At 42.6% G+C, this 19,094-nt stretch overlaps 2 protein-coding genes across 2 annotated transcripts in view; one reads left to right on the forward strand and one right to left on the reverse strand.

Moving 5' to 3' along the window:
* hoga1 (4-hydroxy-2-oxoglutarate aldolase 1) overlaps positions 1 to 10,407 on the forward strand; it is a 43,112-nt gene extending 32,705 nt beyond the window's left edge. Inside the window, exon 8 of the mRNA XM_059947146.1 lies at positions 10,019 to 10,407. The gene's annotated coding sequence lies outside the window, so the exon portion shown is untranslated. The remainder of the gene's footprint in view (positions 1 to 10,018) is intronic.
* On the reverse strand, positions 573 to 18,840 carry morn4 (MORN repeat containing 4). Its single transcript, XM_059947151.1, has 5 exons — positions 18,682 to 18,840; positions 13,366 to 13,440; positions 10,536 to 10,650; positions 8,869 to 8,978; positions 573 to 6,051 (listed from the first exon to the last, which is right to left on the reverse strand). The coding sequence occupies exons 2-5, from the start codon at positions 13,430 to 13,432 to the stop codon at positions 5,903 to 5,905; spliced, it is 441 nt and encodes a 146-aa protein (XP_059803134.1). The 5' UTR covers positions 13,433 to 13,440; positions 18,682 to 18,840; the 3' UTR covers positions 573 to 5,902.
* Between the last annotated feature and the right edge of the window lie 254 nt (positions 18,841 to 19,094).

Consider the following 19,094-nt stretch of genomic DNA (forward strand, 5'->3'; position numbering starts at 1 on the left):
TCACTTCTGCCTCCTGAGCCAATAGGCTGGTCCTGGCCTTATTTCCACTTGGAATAATTTACTTATTATTATTCAATTATTTGTGGTTTTATATTGCTATATTTCTACACTGCAACTGTAATGAAACCCAGTTTCCCTCGGGATCAATAAAGTATGTCTGTCTGACACTCTTGAACCTCTGGCATACTGCTAGTGTCTTCCACGTAAACACTGATGTAAATATTTATTCAGTTTGTATGCCATTTCCATGTTGTCATCCCTGCTAGTGTCCCCTTCCAATCAACTTGGCCAGCTCCTCTCTCATGCCTCTGTAATTCCCTTCATTCCGCTGACTTTAGATTCTCCCTCTCAAATTGTAGGGTGAATTCCATCATTGGCTCCTGAGGATTCCTTTACCTTTTGATTAGCTCCCTAATCAAATCTGGTTCATTACTCAACCCAATCTAGAATAAATGCTCTCTCAGGGGGAAATAGCAACAATACTTCTGGTGGTTTCATGCAACTGGAAAATCTGAACAAATTACATCAGCATCTCTCATCAATTGAAGAATGAAGTTCACATGCACAAAAGATTGGCAAAAAAGTAATTAACAGAGCCCACATTTATTGCATTATTTGAACACACCAGTTTGTAATCACAACAAATATTTAATCGCACTTGAAAAATAAGACTTATTAAAAAGGCAGCCCATGTAAGAATGTGACATTAATACATTTCCATGATTTAATTGTCTCTCAATAGTTAAATGTGCAATAAAATCCCAATCTCTTCACAGATACTGAAGGTGTATAAATGAATAGTCAAGTAATAAGAAAGCACCATGTTTCACCGTGACCGACAGTTTTCTAAGTTTTGATTTAATTTGACAGTCATGGTTAATAAATCTCCCTGCTTGTTTTACATCACATTGGAACACCAGGTTTAAAGCAGCAATTGCAAACATTAAAAGGAATCCAGCCCTTTTAGAACAATATATTAAAAAATCAAGCAGGTTGTTACAGGTTATGGCAGCAATATAATTGCTAGGGAATTTTGCAATTCTGATGAAGTTATAAAGGTGAAGACTGATGAGATAGTAAAAAGAAAAGATGCTTAGCCTTTTGGGGAAAAGTTATAGGCACAGTCAGAGATAGAAATAATTTGAAAGACTGAGTGATGACAGTGCAAGATACTGAGCACATGAAGATAGAAAGAAAAGGTTACTGGAATTTGGTGAGAGAGTCACAGTTAAATCTGGTAGAAAGATTACTGGAAATGATAGAGTTAAAAACTACCTAGTTCAGGAAGGTACTGAAAGCAAATGCAGAACCCCAAGACTAAAACAACTGGGGTCAGCCAATTCAAGAGAAGAGTATGGATCAAGACCAAAAGATCTGCCAATAGAGATAAAGAATACACATACAGCAAATGTTATCATTCAAGTTTGAGTCACATTCTGCCAGTAAGATTTAACTAATGATCTGAACAGTGTTTCATAACAATCTAGTGGCTCCATTTTCCATTAATAAGTCACTCATAGGGCTACCACAATGGTACCGCCTACCATTTTGAGAGCCCATGATACAATAAGAGTGGAGCTTTAGACCAAACACACCAATCACTATCACTAATCAGTTAACAACAGACCCAGACAAGAGGCGAAGAAATCCCAGTGTAGACCTTTTGGAACCCATGGTCCAGAGTTACCCAGATCATTCCATCTACACTGCACTCACCACAAATTATACTTTTAAACCACTCGCATAACATTTTCAAATAATGTTCTGGGAGAAATTTACCTAATCTAAAACATTCAGTCCCAGATTTTACACTTCACTGCATTGAAAGGTGAAACAAAAAAGGCACAAGAAGCAGCAGCAGCAAAAAAAAACTGAAATTAGCGCTTTGTTCAACGTTTATCAAATTCACATTTACAAGAAGCCTGCTTCATAAAGCTGCCGCTAGCTGATTTACATTCGAGAGAAGGTGCTCTTTTAATATTATCTCTCACTTGCACATATCCCCGCCCAGTAGAATAATGTAGTAATTGGCATTCTCATAGTTAAGGCAACTGACTCCCTTTAAAAATTAAATTGGCCCCTCCTTCAAATCGCAGCCCCTCCCAGACTGATTATCAGGCTGGCTCCACCCTCCAATGTAAGTGTTTCTCTGCAACAGGACAGAAGAGTTATCGGGGAGACCGGCTTCCGGAGGCCTGATCCATTGATAAGGAGGCAATAGTTTGAATCCCATCACAGTAGCTGCTGAGTTTAAATTCATTAAATAAATCTGGAAACAAAATTTGGTCTCGGTAATGGCAGCCACAAAACCACTGGTTTTGTAAAAATCAATCTGATTTATTAGCTGTAACAGGGAATGATCCTTTACCGGGTCCATCTGAAGGTCAATCCAGACCCATCAAACATGGTCAATCTTATCTTGTCTCCCTGGATCTAAAACACAGCAAATGTAGACTGTATTTCAAATTCTTTCTTCATGTGGATATGGGAGAGCAAATTGACAAGGACAGGGGGAGTGCAGTACAGGATATTATGGTAAAAATGAGCAACCAGACTCCAGTCAATAACATATCCAAGACAGTGCAATCACAGCAATGGACTCACATCTCTCTCTCCCCCACCCTCCCACCCCCCAGTCCTTTACAGAAATATCCCATGGCAAGGGAAATGGTTCAGTCTACAAAGCCTAACCTCATGCAGCCCAGTCACTTCACAGGTATGGAATAGCAGCCCAACTGATGGTCCACTGCTAATCAAAGTGATTTTTTTCCCTTACAAAAATTATTGATAAAGCCAGTTACATCATTACTTACAGACATAGAAATACAGTCAACCTGCCTCTGAAGGCAAAACAATCATTAGTGTTTCAGGCTGGAGTGTTGTCAGAACACAATACAGAAGGCTTCCCATTCAACTTGGTCTGGTTTGAGTCTTTTTCAGTGGATATCTTCTGGGACCCTGGAGTGGGTGAATTCTCAATAGGTCCCTTGGAGGTAAACTGCAACTCCATTTTCAATACAGGGTGCCTCCAGGTTACAAACATCCATCTTATGGAGATCCATACATATTAATGAACTTCCATAATAGTAGATGCAAAAATGTCTTACATACATAACGATGTACATCTTTCCTATGAATGGCAGAACAGTTTTCCCTCTCTCTGCACTTCTGGTAATTGTTATCAATCTTGCGGTTTTTGATGCCATTCGTTACAATACTGTGGAGGTATAGTTACCATATTAGGTGATCTCTGTGCATTTTCCAAGATGGAAAAAGTGGATTTATAGATGTCTGAAAAAGCAGATGATGTTCATTACCCAGGAGTGGCCTGTGACTCCATCAGGGTAGGCATCAGGTGACTAAATTGCCAGTATGATTGTCTCTGGCTTGATACCTCTGGGTAAATAGCAAATGGTGAATTTCTGGCTAGTGACCTCTGGGTAAATAGCCATTGTGAATCACTGTGGCGACAGACCTCTGGGTAAGTAGTTCTTGTTATTCACTATGGTGGGAGATCACTCGGTAAATGGCCAGAGTGATTCTCTGCAGCTGGAGACCTTTGGCCAAATGGCCATTGTGACTTTCTGTGGCTGGAGACCTCAGGGTAAATGGCCATTGTGATCCTCCTTTATCAATACTGCATATTTTAAGAGAAATATTTAGCATCACATGAAAGCTGGAGCTTTACAGCACTGCTCAAATACTGCAATAAATTGAAACTGTATGCCCACGACAACACTTGAACACTGTAAGACTAACCTTTGATTTTACACCAGGCTGGGTCCAACTTTCAGCTGTTTCCAGCAAGTTGAGCCAAAGGTACTTGAATCTTGGCAATTGCTCCGTTGCTGAGGTAATATATGACTGCCAGTAAAACAATTAACCACAAGGACAATGTAATCTGACACTTTAGCGCAACAGCAGGGTTCAATTCTGTCATTGTCTGTACGGAGTTTGTACATTCTCCCCATGACCATGTGGGTTTTGTCTGGATGTTCCAGTTTCCTCCCACAGTCCAAAGACGGATGGGTTAGTAGGTTAATTGGTCACATGGGTGTCATTAGGCAGCATGGGCTCATTGGGTTGGAAGGGCCTGTTACCGTGCTGTGTCTCCAAATAAAATCAAAACTTTACAATGGAGAGGGGTGTGTGGGGGCAAGCTCTGCTGGAATGCAGGTAGTGCTGTTGTGAGGAGGAACTGATCAGACAAAAAAAGTCTCTAAACCATGAGTGCTATGCTTGGAACCCTTGCCCACCTCCCAGCAGAGACCTGAGTGGGGCGGATTAGAAAGTCGTAACTGGATTTGGTGTAAAGGGCAATGTATGTATCAAGTTATGGAGAAGTGGGGTGGGAGGTTGGGTGAAAGTGAAGACACACACACAACCCTCCCTAAAGCCTCAAAGGAGAGGTTACTGAATGAGATATAGGCAAGATATATCTAGAGACACCAGGAAGAAAACTGGGGTCATGAAGGGCAAGTTCACAAGCATGCAGAACCAGGCTGTTAAACATAAGTGATTCTGCAAATTCTGGAAATCTGAGCAAGACACACAAAACACTGGAGGAATTCAGCAGGTCAGACAACATCCACAGAGGGGGATATACAGTCAATGTTTCAGACTGAGACTCTTCATCAGGATTGAATATGGCTTTGCATATAAAGGACATTGGTGGGGTGGGGGGGTGGCATTGGAAAGAGTGCAGAAAACCGGTACAATCGCTAATAGTTGGCCCGAAGGGGTGACTAATGCTGGAACACACCTCCTACCAAGCCCTGAAGTCGGATCAACATTCCTTTTTGCCTAGGTTATTTGCTTTGGTACCTGCAAAGCCAGACGCTGAAAAGATCTGCTTTATAGGGCTGCTGTCCAAATGTTTAACTCTTAAATAAAACACAGAGCAATAGACACAAATTTTTCATTGGAACAGCACTGATAAAGGTTCATTTTAAGTTGAGGTGTACAAAATTCTGTGAGATCTTGACAAAGGTCACTGACAGAAGCAAAGTGTTATGGAAATTGATAGGAATTCTTCCACTTAGTGTGATGTAGGAGGAAAAGTCACAGCATGAAAGGCTGATAAGAGATAGGATCCCTTATTAAACTTGAAACACACTTAGATTAAAAAATAATTTGCTATAACCCATAATGATCAATGATCTACTGGAAATTTCCATTATTCCTTTCTCCCCCAAGGCTCCACTGTATACATATATTCAGTGGCCACTTTATTAAGTACCTCCTGGGCCTACTAAAGTGGCCACTGAATTTATGTTCGTAGTCTTTTCTGCTGTAGCCCATCCACTTCAATGTCTGATGTTCTGTGCATTGAGAGATGTTCTAATGCAGGCATAACATTCAATGTTGTCAAGCTGATGGAAGCTTGTGTGAATTGGTCCAGGTACTGGATACGGCATGAGCACAGAACAGATTTGAAGAAACTTATCAAATCACTATTTCTCACTCCAGACCTCATTCTCCACACCAGCTCTGGGCTGTAATTATTACTATGCTCAGATCCAGGTGAGGGAGGTGGGAGATGGAGCAGGACACCCTCAACAGTGTCCCGAAGGCATAAAATAAAACACAGAGCTCTGATAGGTTGGGAGGGAGGGGTGGTTTTCATCTGGCACCTTCCCTAGAATAGCAGCTCAGAACTATTGAGGCCATCACATGCAAACACTGCAATGATCATTGCCAGCTGTGGACAGCTGTGCTGCCCACTGAATTCTAATCAAAGTTGGTGGGACGGTTAGTGGACAGGGTTCGGGAAGACAGGAAGTGGGAGGGTGGTAAAAGGAGAAGAGCACAGCATCACCACGACTCAACTCAAACCCAGTCTTGCAGCTTTCTCCCATATCGCAGGGCAAGCACAAGACAGATGTAACACGTGGAGAAGCAGTCAAAGGGAGAGACCCCGTGCACTTTTTGCGCTTGCTTGCGCTCTCTGAATCACAGCTTGGCACTTCTCACGTTTGGACAGCTTGTTGTTCTCAAAAATGCCCTCATTTCTTGGGTGACCGTGAGACCCATCAGGGAACATCAGCAACCCTAGGAGAGGAAGATAAACATCCAACTTAAGATTAGAAACACAGGTGGAAGGTTTGGGTAAAACATTGCTGTTTTACAAGAGGATTCAGCTCAATAAATCTGCCCTGATTATCTGTGACTGGTTTTCATCCCCAACAGTGCAACCCTAATGCAGGGGAGCACAGTACAGTAGCAGTTAGTGTAATGCTGTTACAGCACTAGTGAACTGGGTTCAATTTCGTAGCTGTCTGAAAGGAGTTTGAACATTCTCCCTGTGACTGCCCGAGTTTCCTCCAGTTTTTTCTCAAAGACACAGGGGTTAGTAAGTTAATTGTTTACATAGGTATAATTGGGTGGCAGAGAATACGTACACAATGCTGGAAGAACTCAGCAGGTCAGGCAGCATCCGTGAGAAAAGAGTAGCCAACGTTTCAGGCCGAGACCCTTCATCAGGAATAGGGGGGAAGAGAGGACCGAAGCCCAGTAATAGTGATAGGGGAGGGGGTAGGGCCTAGAGGTGCCAGGTGGAAAACCAATCAGAGGAAAGATAAAGGGGGGAGGGAATAAACATGAAAGAACTGTAGAGGTAAAGGAGCAGAAAGTTGAAAGGGGAGAGAGGCAGAGAGGGACCTGGGATAGGGGGAGGGAATTACCGGAAATTGGAGAATTCAACGTTCGCACCACCAGGCTGGAGGCTAGCCAGACAGTAGATGAGGTGTTGCTCCTCCAATCTGAGTTTGGCCTCATCATGGCAGTAGAGGAGGCCATGTATGGACATATTTAGATGGGAATGAGAGGCAGAGTTGAAGTGGGTAGCAACCTGGAGGTCCTGTCTATTGTGGCAATCGGAGAGGAGGTGCTCGACGAAGCGGTCCCCCAATCTGCGTCGGGTCTCACTGATGTAGAGGAGGCAGCACCGGGAGCACCAGATGCAATAGACGACTCCAGCAGACTCGCAGGTGAAGTGTTGCCTCACCTGGAAGGACTGTCTGGGGCCTGGAATGGTGGTAAGGGGGGAAGGTGTGGGGACAGGTGTAGCATTTGCACTTGCAGGGATAAGTGCCGGGTGGGAGTTCTGTGGGGAGGGACGTGCAGACCAGGCAGTCGTGGAGGGAACGACCCCTGCGAAAAGCTGAGAGGGGTAGAGAAGGAAAGATGTGCTGGGTGGTGGGGTCCTGTTAAAGGTGGCAAACCTAAGGTACCCCACCACCCAGCACATCTTTCCTTCCAAATTCAGGTTGGAGGAGCAACACCTCATCTACTGTCTGGCTAGCCTCCAGCCTGGTGGTGTGAACATTGAATTCTCCAGTTTCTGGTAATTCCCTCCCCCTATCCCAGGTCTCTCTCTGCCTCTCTCCCCTTTCAACTTTCTGCTCCTTTATCGCTACAGTTCTTTCATGCTTATCCCCTCCCCCCTTTATCTTTCCTCTGATTGGTTTTCCACCTGGCGCCTCTAGCCCTTCCCCCTCCCCTATCTCTATTACTGGGCTTCAGCCCTCTCTCCCCCCCCCCCCATTCCTGATGAAGGGTCTCGGCCCGAAACATTGGCTACTCTTTTCTCACGGATGCTGCCTAACCTGCTGAGTCCCTCCAGCATTGTGTACGTATTGTTTGATCCACAGCATCTGCAGTTGTATTTTTGTATTTCTGTTATAATTGGGTGGTGCTTTCTTGTTAGGCCTGAAAGACCTGTTAACATGCTGTAGCTCTAAATAAAATTAAGCACAGTTCAATAAACTAGCTAATAAAAAGTTATTGATCTCAAACTTAAAACGAACAAACATTTATCATTTTTTACAAATACACAAATTATCAGCAGTGGCACAGTCAGCCCAGTGAGCCTTTGTCACAATCACTGCTAATCCCTCCCTACCCGCCTATCTCTGCGGCACCTCGTGTCAGATAGAAAGGGACCTATTCATGCCTACTTTGTTTCCTATTTGCCAGTCAACACGTATTCCTCAGTGCTACTTCCCTCACTTTGAGCTTTGTGTGAGAGAATTCCATCGTCCATCACTCTAAAATATCCAAGTGACAAGTAACATCTCTACTGAGATGTTAATAAAACATTTTATTGTTTTTTTAAAAATGGGACCATGTTACTAGCTGAATGCTCAACCCAGCACAGATGGAAAGCGTGGAAGGAGCTGGCCAGATTCAAACCCAGGACTATTCTCCTCAAAGTCCCGTACTGATGCCACAACACCACCGGCTGGCTGTTGATCTCAAGGGCTTGCCCCCTTATTTCAAAATCCATCTGCTCTCCCTCTTCTCCATTCTTAACAGCCATAGCACAGAAATAGGCCCTATGGCCAAATTCATCCTTACTGAGCAAAATGCCCATCTAAGCTAGTCCCATTTTCCCCTTGTTTGGCCCACTTAAACATTTCCTTTCCTGTCCCCGTCCAAATGTTACTGTGCCTGCCTCAACCACTTCCTCTGGCAGTTCGTTCCACATACTGAAGGCTCTCTGTAATTGCCCTTCAGATCGCTATAAAATCTTTCCCCTCTCACCCTAAATTTACATCCCCTCATTTAGGGCTCGCCTTCGAGGGGAGGAAAATGCTGCTATCATCGTGACATGGTGATGTAGTGGTAAACATGATACTTTACAGTGATAGCAATCAGGGTTCAATTCTTGCTGCTATCTATAAGGAGTTTGTACATTCTCCCCATGACCACATGGGTTTCCTCCCACATTCCAAAGATGCACGAGTTATGGTTAGTAAGCTGTGGGCAAGCTATGCTGACACCAGAAGCACAGGCTACATATACAGGCTGCCCCTGGTACACTTGAGATGCAAACAAGGCATTTTTGATGTACATGTCACTCTTTACCATATCCTTCCACACGTCCATTTTTGAACTCTCCTTCAAACTTCATCCCATCACATCGAGTGAAGACTCCAACTCCTTGAAATTTCCCTTGGACAAACTCCCCCTCATACCTGAGGACAGACAGAGCAACAACAGTTTTAGTGCGCAGGGTGGTGGAGAGCACCTTCCCTTGATGCTCCTTAATTGTCAGCCACTTCGGTACCTCATTCCCCTTCCCTCTCACTCAACCAATACACACTTGCCCCTCCCCTCCTTCACTCAGCCTGTGGAAATTACTGCGCAGGAGGAGGAGGAGGTCATTTAATCCAACAAAACCACACTTGGTTATACACAAATCATTTGATGTCTAGACCGTGATCTTTTGTAGACGTCTCAAGATACTTGCTAAAAACCTCCCTCTTTCACCAGTGCTAATATCTCTTTGGCTTATTGTCAGACTTGGTTTAATAATTATTTCATAAGATCATCTGCATGTCTAATATTGCATCTTAGAACAAATTATGCCCCACACAAGCCGCCCCCACCTTACCTCATCTATTTTTCTGTCATTTAATAATCTAGTTCTCATTCACTGACCAAAAGTATTCCATCAGCATTGCAGCAATCTGCATCTCTAACTGAACAAGTAACTGACGAACATGGGGGGGGGGGGGGGGAATAAATATAGAAATGTACATTAGTTTTTAAGGGCACTTTACTGAAAGAATATTAAAGCAAGACCATATGGCTGCTACTGAGAAAAAGGCAGGGGATTTTTCAATGTTTCAGCCGATATTTATCCCCTCGAGCAATGCTGGCACCACCCAGGATATGCCCACCATCAGGGAGGAGGTACAGGACCTGAAGACCCACACTCAACATTTTAGGAACAGCTTCTTCCCCTCTGCTATCAGATTTTTGAACAGTCCATGAATCCATGAACACTATCCCACTATTCCTTTTTCGCACTAGTTTTCATTTTATAGTAATTTCTTTACATCTTGCACTGTACTGCTACCATAAAACACCAAATTTCATGTCATACGTCAGTGATAATAAACCTGATTTTGATTCAGGTTTCAATATTCATACCGGCATTTATGTATTTATGCACATTTTATTCTGTATCTGCACTTTAACCTCTAACTGTATTTTTTTATGTTCTGGGCAGGTGAGTCTAATCAGCTTTGGTAGGCTGTTCACTCTGATCTCACACCTCCGCTGCCCTGCAGCATGGGGAAGGCTTCGGGAGTAAAACCCAAAGGAAAATCCAGAGCTGGAGTCCCTAAGTTATTGAGTTCAGTGCTGATGGGCAACTCCTGCAACACTGCTGGTGTCAAACTATATCGATCTCTGCCGTTCCTTTGAATTCATCATCTGTGTGGAGGATGAAGCCCACTGGATGGGCAACAGCTTGCTCTCAATATTACACTGCCCTGGCATGCATATTGTAAATAGCTACAGCTATGGTCTACCCAACCAATGGAAGGCCGTAGTACTGCTGAATGTTGTGTTTTGTTGCATGTCGTGCTCTGACTAACACAGCACAGTAAATTGCTAACTCCTGTAGGTGTATATGGTAAATAAAGTTGACCCCGATCACTATTTGAAGGAACTTGTGTTAGCTTCCACTTAATTGATTCATAAGTGTCCAAGCTTGAGGGTCTCAAACACAGGTCATGTCTTACCTTGAGCCGTCTGAGAAGACCAGTGTTCCACGGCCACTGAACAGGCCATTTTCAAACTGACCAATGTAATTGCTGCCATCTGCAAACCTCAGCTGCCCGATCCCCTGTCTTCGACCTGACACAATAGAGGAAAAAGGTCACAGTTCAGAAAGTACACCATGCAGGTGAATCACCACACAGCCCAGGAGATTCCTACCTTCAGTTCTCAGTCCTGGGGTCTATCAATCAGCCTTTGAACTTGGAAGGGCTGAAGTTGGTGGCTCTCCCAGAGACTTCCCAAGGTCTCTATGGCCAACTTCAGGTTAGGAGAAAGTAATGGTTGGAGCTCGAGCAACTCAAAGCTCAACACCATCTTGCCAAATCACTCCATTTGATTGGGATCCCACACATTTTACTGCCAGCTGCAGCGCTGCTGCATAGTAACTACAGTTAGCTCAATGTTTTATAATGCCAATGATCCAGTTTTAATTTCAACCATTGTCTGTAGGGAACTCGTACACTCTCACAATGACCATGTAAGTTTCCTCGAGGTGCTCCAGTTTCCCCCCCACATTCCAAAGACATATTGGTTAGGGATAGTGAGTTGTGTGCTTGTTACGTTGGTACTGGAATTATGGTGATACTAACAGGCTGCCTCAGCACAACCTTGAACTGCATTGACACAAACAATGTATATCACTATGTTCCAATGTACATGTAACAAATAAAGATAAAATTAATTTTCCAAGCTTTCAATCACCCAAACCAATACCTCATTTGGTGTCAAATTTAAATCAAAACACTCTCATTGAGTACTTTTGGATGGCTACAAGCAAATCCTAAATTCACTGGCTTGGACAGGTCCCATTAGAAACCACACAGCCTAGCAACACTTCATCTCCAGCTGTTTACTTTAGAAAGGCACGTACACTCAGGAATGCCAGTTATTTCATCAACTGTTACGTAACACCTATTGTACTTTACACACCGAGTTACCACACCTGCCTATTGCATTCTACTGATAACTCAGCAGTTGCTGAGTCAGAACTCTGGCAGTTCAAACCCCATTCCAGATTGCTGAGCACAAGATCTAGGCTGACTCACCTACTGCAGCCCCCACAACAACATTACCTTAACAGGAGAGATGGTTATAGCATTGGCTGTCCACTCCATCTATGCCTTGTATCACATTGTACACATCCATCAAGTCAATTCTCATCCTCCTTTGCTCCAAAGAGGAAAGCTCTAGGTCATTCACCTATCTTCATATTACATGATCTCTAATCTAGTTACAGCACAGAAAAGGACCATTGCTCCACAATGTCCAGGTGGACCATCAAACACCAATCCCACATTAATTCCTTTTTAACATGCTCATCAACTCTCAACAGATTCTACCTCTAATCTACACGTAGGGGCAATTTACAGTGGTCAATTAACCAACCAAACAACCTGAAAACCTTTGGGGCTTGGGAGCACATCAGAAGTCATCCACTTGATCATAGGGAAAGCGTGCAAACTCCACAGAGGTAGCTTATGAGGTCAGAATTGAACTTGGGTGCTATGTGGCAGATATGTTTAGCAAAAGCCCCAATCAATCCTCAGATGTATGGAAATTCTGATTCCTTTATTTCAAAAAAGAAAAGGGAGTTGTCCCAGATACCCTCCATATTACAGGTCGGCAGCGTAGTGTTTAGCACAACACTTTACAGTACCAGCGATCCAAGTTCATTTCCCACTGCGTCTACAAGGAGTTAGTACGTTCTCCCTGTGACAGTGTGGGTTTCCTCCGAAGTGGTCCAGTTTCCTCCCACAGTCCAAAGACTTAACAGTTGGTGGGTTAATTGCTCATTGTAAACTGACTCGCGATTAGGCTGGGGTTAAATCAGGGGTTGCTGGGCAGCGCAGCTCGAAGGGCCAGGAGGAATTAAAACTCAATTAAAACATAAATTCATCTGGGAATTATTGCATTACTGCTTACAGTGCTCGCTGTGTACAGTTTGGTTCTTATGAATCCCATAATACAACTGCTTTTGGGACATACTAAAAGGTATTATATAGACAAAAGTCATCACTGTCATTTTCTGTGACAGTCAACATTTCAGGAAAAGATTCTTCATCAGGAGTCATAATAAGGGGTCTCAGCCCAAAACGTTAGCTGTTTATTCCCTTCAACAGATGCTACCTGACTTGCTGAGTTCTTCCAGCATTTTGTGTGTGTTACTTCGGATTTCCAGCATCTGCAAAAATCTCATGTTTATGAGTGGATTAACTTACTCAAGGCATTGTTTTTCCACTTCCAACTTTGCTTTTGCTGTGATCTTATTTGGAAAATTCAGTGAAGAAATCTTGGATGTTTAAACTATGCCATTTGCTGTTCCTGGATCACTTCTCTGTGCATCTTATAATTACACATATTTTTTTCAAAAACAGTGTGCTGCTTTGTAATCATGTGAGTGTGTGGGAGGGAGGAACTGAACTTGTTTTGCTGTTGTTGTTCAGTTGCTTGTTGTGTTCTCTGTTGTTCTGCTGAGTATTGAGAGCATGCTGTGTTGTCACTGGAATGTGTGGCTGTCTTTAGGTTGGCTTGGTGGGTGACACAAATGACACATTTCACTATATATTTTGTGTACAGATGATAAATAAATGATTCGGAATCATTATAGCTTATCACCTCTCTACACTATTGCTCAATGTCCCTTTCACCTGTGAAGATCCTCATTGGTTTAATGTAGATGCTGTAAGGAGGTGTCTTAGTTGATGGGAGTCCAGTGCAGACAACAGTAAGTTATGAGGTACCCAGACTGAATTGCGAGCCACAGTGTAATTGACCAGAGAGAGAATGAGTTACCTTCCTTCCACTCGCCATGATACTCCTCACCACTGGAATATGTGAAGCTTCCTTTGATCAGCGTCATGCTCTGATCTGCTCAAAACACAACAGTTGTTCCAGTGAGTAAATGGCAACAGATCTGCAGTTATTTTTGCTCCTGTACAATGAAGGAAATTTACCACTCAGGAAGGAGATACTAATCCTGTCATAGCAAGATGTGAGCTGGATCAGTAGTGATGGTGCTTCACCTGGCCACATTGTTTGAGGATTGGATGGAACATTTAAAATAAAAAACGCTCCAGATCAGAATCAGAAACCTATCTTGAGAAATTTGCTGCTTTGTGGCAGAAGTATTGTGCAATACATAGAAATTACTATAAATTACAGTAAGAATATATAAACAAAATAAATAAGTAGTGCAAAAAAAGAGAAATATAATGTCTGTGATCCGTTCAGAAATCTGATTCAGTGTGACTCTTCAGGCTCCTGTACCTCCTTCCTGACGGTAGTAACAAGAAGAGGACATGCCCTGGATGGCAAGGATCCTTCATGATGGATTTGGATTTCGACCTTCTTGAGGCTCATGACAGTGCTAGCTGACTTTACAAGCCTTTGCAGCTTTGTCCAATCCCATGTATTGGTACTGGCAATTATGCCACCAGGCTGAATGCTCTCCACAGTAGACGTGTAAAAATTTGCTAACGTCTTTGGTGAAGTTTCACAAATCCTAATCAGCAAACCATCTTGTTATTTCTTTGTAATCAATTCACTGGCAAGGCCAATGTTCACTGCCATTTATTATTTGCCCTGGGCATTATGTGTGTGATATACAGATCATCCCAGAGTGTAGAGGGACAAGGTTAGCTTCACAGCTTTGCGTCCTTCTCCCTACATAGTTTCGATCTCTGCATTTCTCTAACTTCACCTCGAGGATTCTACATTACCTTCACTTTTCACTTCCTGGGCTTAAAACCTAATAACTTTGTCATCTCCTCAACAAAATTATTGTACCTGATCCATTGTTTGCTTTGACATGATGCTTATATTCGAATCCTCTAGCTTACGGCATGCTGGCATAGTGATAAGCATAGCACTTTAGAGAGCCAGTGATTACAGTAACCAGTGCTCCGTTTACCTCCCACATATACATGTACAGGTTGGGGTTAATAAGTGTGGGCATTGGTGCTGGAAACTTGTGGGCTTCCCTCCCACATCATCATACTATATTGGTTTTTGATGCAACAACACATTTCTCTGTGTGTTTCATTGATTCAATGTATACAGGACAAATAAATCTAATCTTTAACTTCAAAAAACCTTTCCGATTTTACCAAAGACCTAAGGGCTTGTATCTGTGCTGTATTTCTCGGTGATTGTGACCTCATCAGCTTCACCACACCAGGTTGGTGAAGTTCCAGTTTCTTTTCAAACCATATCACGCTTTCTAGATTATCGCTGAGGGAATTTAATAAACCACTGGATTAATAGTTGAGTAATATAATTAGTGTTGGTTACATACAAAAACAATCAGCAGCATAATCATGTTTGTACAACAGAGAAAGAACGAACTAAAAAAACATTCAAGCCCAGTCATTCAATGATCTCTCAATGGGAAAGTGGAGGGACCTACAGATCTGAAAATGGGACAAAGGCATATGATCAGAAACGGAAAGGGTGAGCTATTTCAAGTTCCTTTGTGTCAACATCTCTGAGGATCTATTCTGGGCCCAACATGATGATGCAGTTACAAAGAAGGCACACAAGGCACCACAGCAGCTACATTTCAAGAGGAGGTTGAGGAGATTTGGTATATCACCAAATTTCTACAGATGTACCGTGGACAGCATTCTAACTGGCTGTATCACCATCTGGTACTGGGGTGGGGGGGGGGGGGGGAGTAATGGTCGACAGCACAGGATCAAAATAAGATGCAGAAAATTGTAAACTCAGTCAGCTCCATCGTGGGCACTGGCTTCCCCGACATCCAGGACATTGCTGACCTTGTGAAGCATCACTCCTTGACCATCATAATTAAGGACCCCTGTCACCAAGGACATACCTCCTTCTCATTGCTACCATCAGACCTCTATACCTCCTCCCTGAAGGCACAGTTTCAGAAATAGTTTCTTTCCTTCTGCCGTCAGTTTCTGAATTGACATTGACCCCGTGAACACTACCTCACTACTTTTTTTTCCCTCTTTTTCCACTACTTATTGAACTTAAAATTATATACACATACACTTCTTACTGTAATTTATGGTTTTTATTAATACATGTTACAATGTACTGGTGCCACAAAATAAGAAATTTCACAACATATGCCAGTGATATTAAACCTGATTCTAAATAAAAAACAGAACAGTACAGCAGAGCACAGGAAAAGGCTCTTCAGCCCACAATGTTGTACCAAACCAATTAAATGGCCAACTAAGCTAATCCCTTCTGCCTACACAATGTCCATATCCTTCCATTTCCTAAGAACTTAGAAACTCACAACACAAGAGATGCTGCTGATGCTGAAAATCCTGAGCAACAAACACAAAATGCTGGAGGAAGTCAGTAGGTCAGGAGACATCCATGGGAAGAAATAAACGTTACAGACCAAGAGTCGTCATCAGGACTACCACACATGATTGAATATTACACAAACAACAGGTAAATTAAATACAGTAGTGCAGTTCCATTAATGACAGTGAAATTAAATAGTGCAGTTCCAATACCAGTACCTTGAGGGAGCTTTAATCCATAACACTCAGTAAAAGACTTTCAGAAACAATGGCTCTTGGAGCACCTTATATCCTTGAAACATTCCAAATGCCATGTAATCACTATAAGATGTGGCCAACAATCTCAGAGAAAACAATCGGAATATATCATTTCATTTTCTCTAAGGAAGCCCATAATCTGGTAGAAAAACAAGAAATGCTCGAGATGCAAGTCGGGCAGCATCTATGGAGAATCAGTGTTAATGTTTCAGGTCAATTCCCCTCCCACATGATCTGTTGTTGGTGTGCAGAGTGAGGGTGGAACACAAGATTTAAGTTCACGTTCAGGATTAGGAGTACAAGGTAGAGCAACAGCTTTATCACCTTGCTTACTGACCTTGAGCAAACCATTGTCATTAATGAACACTGAGCAGCCTCCAGAGTACCTGCTGACCATCTCATCGATGCACCACAGCAGACCACTGAGGGTCATTCCGACGTGTACATCACAGAGAACAACCACTGCGCTGAATATGCTTCTTGCTTTGTATTATTGTGTCACAGGGCTGTGTATTAAATGATCTGATGTTCTTCAAGAATCATCTCAAGCCCTTCCTGTAGAAAGCAACTCTCCTCAAACCGTGGACAGGTTATCTAGATCCATTTGCCTATTGGATAACAGACTGGACTAGCAAGGTCACAACTAACGTACCAGCCCAACTTACTCAAACGCCATTCACCAAACAACAACTTTGAGCAACAGAGAAATAATCTGATCTGCACTGTTGAGGTGAGATGGAGACTCTGCTAATCCTGACTGTGTGTAAATAAGATCCTGTCCTGCATTATATGATGCACAAGTGTGGATTAGAAGATCTCCAAAGCAGAGAATGCACTAAAGAACCTTGACAAAGGTGAAGGGTACAACAAGCATGGGATCATCACTTGTAAGTTTTCATTGTACCAAGCATCACCCTGACTTGGTGATTTATCACCATTAATGGGTCAAAAATCCAAAACTATGTACCCAAGAGCACTGTCATTGTATCTTCCACCACGGTTCAAGAAGGGGGCTGTAGCTAAGGAAGGTCTTTATTTCTGATGCCAATTCCCAACTTACTTGTTCTGCAACAATTTTCACATTAAAAGGCATTTATCCTTGGAGTTGGTGATTAAACATATTCATTTTCAAGATCGAGGGAATGTACTTCCCCCCCTTTAGACATAGACTATATAATACAACAGAGTAGCTTTTCAGAGGACATTTTAAAAGACCCAACCATATTGCCAGAGGTCTAGAGTCACATCTTGGCAAAAATGGTAACGTTCCTCTAATGAATTCCAGACACCCACCACTGTCAGTGTAAAACAGCCTGCCCTGCACATCTCCTTTGAAACACCCCACCCCCCAACTTAAATGCTAGCCTTCAAGTATTAGATCTCACTTTAAGTTAGTATTAGAGGGCATGCATTTAAGGCGAGATCTAGTACTTCCTTCAAAGCCAAAGCCAAACAACTCCATGGTAAGCAAGCAGGTATTGTTTAAAGTCCACCACAGTGTTTCTGCAGCTATGAGAATGTCCCCACTTCGACCAGGCAGAGGTGTTTTCCAAAGGGACACACAACACTGAAAAGGCCCTTCAGCCCACAACATCCATGCTGACGTTTTAGCCCATCTATACTCATTCCATTTGCCCGCATTAGGAGAGTATCCTTCTGCACCTTCCCTTTTGAAGAGAGAAAAAAAAACAAGATGCTGGAGAACATGAAACACTTCTGATGTCTCAAAGTGCTCTTCGTTCAATTTCCTCCAGAGATGCTGCCTGACCATTGAAAATTAATCTCAAAGTAGCAGATGGTAACATATATGTACTATGATAATAAATTTACTTTGAACTTTGACCTGCTGAGTTCCTCCAGCATCTTGTGTGTTGATCCAGATACCCAGCATTCACAAAATCTCCTGTATCTTCAAGATGCTGGAAGGACTTAGCAGATCAGAAAATTCAAGACTGTTTAATGTCATTTCCAGTACACAAGTGCAAAGGAGAACAAAATAATTGTTACTCTGGATCTGGTGCAGCAAACAAAAAAAAAGAATAAAATAACAATAAACACAATAAATATAAATATGTAAGACAGACTATGTGTACATAGATTGTATGTCTATTAAGTGATGCTAGGCATAAGAAAACATAGGTGACTGACAAGAAATTATAAAATTGTGGTGGAAATGGACCGTCACATCGTGTTTTCCAGCACCCGCACTCTCTGTGCCCCCTGTCTAACCGCTATTCGCCTGCTATCCTGGATTTTCCTGGCTGTGCAGGTCACAGGTGCTGTCAGGGTCACTGCACCCTGGCTCTTTCAAGCTATCCTAGACTAACGATAGCTAAGATCGTTTATAGCCACCCTGGTAACCCTTGCAAGAATGGCCGAGTACTACGGTTCTTTATAAAGAAGGCGCATGCATAAGATTAATAAATACATTATTCTTTTGCAGTTAGAACTGACAAGATGAGCACATCAATGGTTTCCCCCATCCTCCCTATGACATTTTACATTTAGACAATACAAGATTACAACGTAAAATTAAGAGTATCAGTTTCATTCCAAGATGGATACTTACGTTGATGCACCGAGCAGCCTGTGAATATTGCAGGGATTCAGCCTTAAATTGATGACTATTAAGCTCCCAGGCCCCGGCTGAGTCAGACATGTCCCCTTCACAGGCAGCGCAACCCCCAACAAGCCACACCTTCATTGGTTCGCTCCTTCACTCTGTTACCCGTGGCAACCACCTTGGATACCATGGGTGATGCCGCAGTCTGCCATCTTTATGAGGGGCAAGGAAAAATAAATTATTTATAAAAAATAAAAAGAAGACGTTACAATATAGAAATAAAATATGAAAATTTGCATCTTAAGAGGTAAATTGTTTTTACTAAAATATTAATTTGCTAGAAAATCGCTGTTTGTGGCTTTTTTTTATTGCCCCGCAGATGCCATGCTTCTGTGTGGCATATGAGGCCAGATACCATT

This window comes from Hypanus sabinus, chromosome 22 (assembly GCF_030144855.1).
Source record: "Hypanus sabinus isolate sHypSab1 chromosome 22, sHypSab1.hap1, whole genome shotgun sequence".
In the NCBI taxonomy this organism is placed as follows: domain Eukaryota; kingdom Metazoa; phylum Chordata; class Chondrichthyes; order Myliobatiformes; family Dasyatidae; genus Hypanus; species Hypanus sabinus.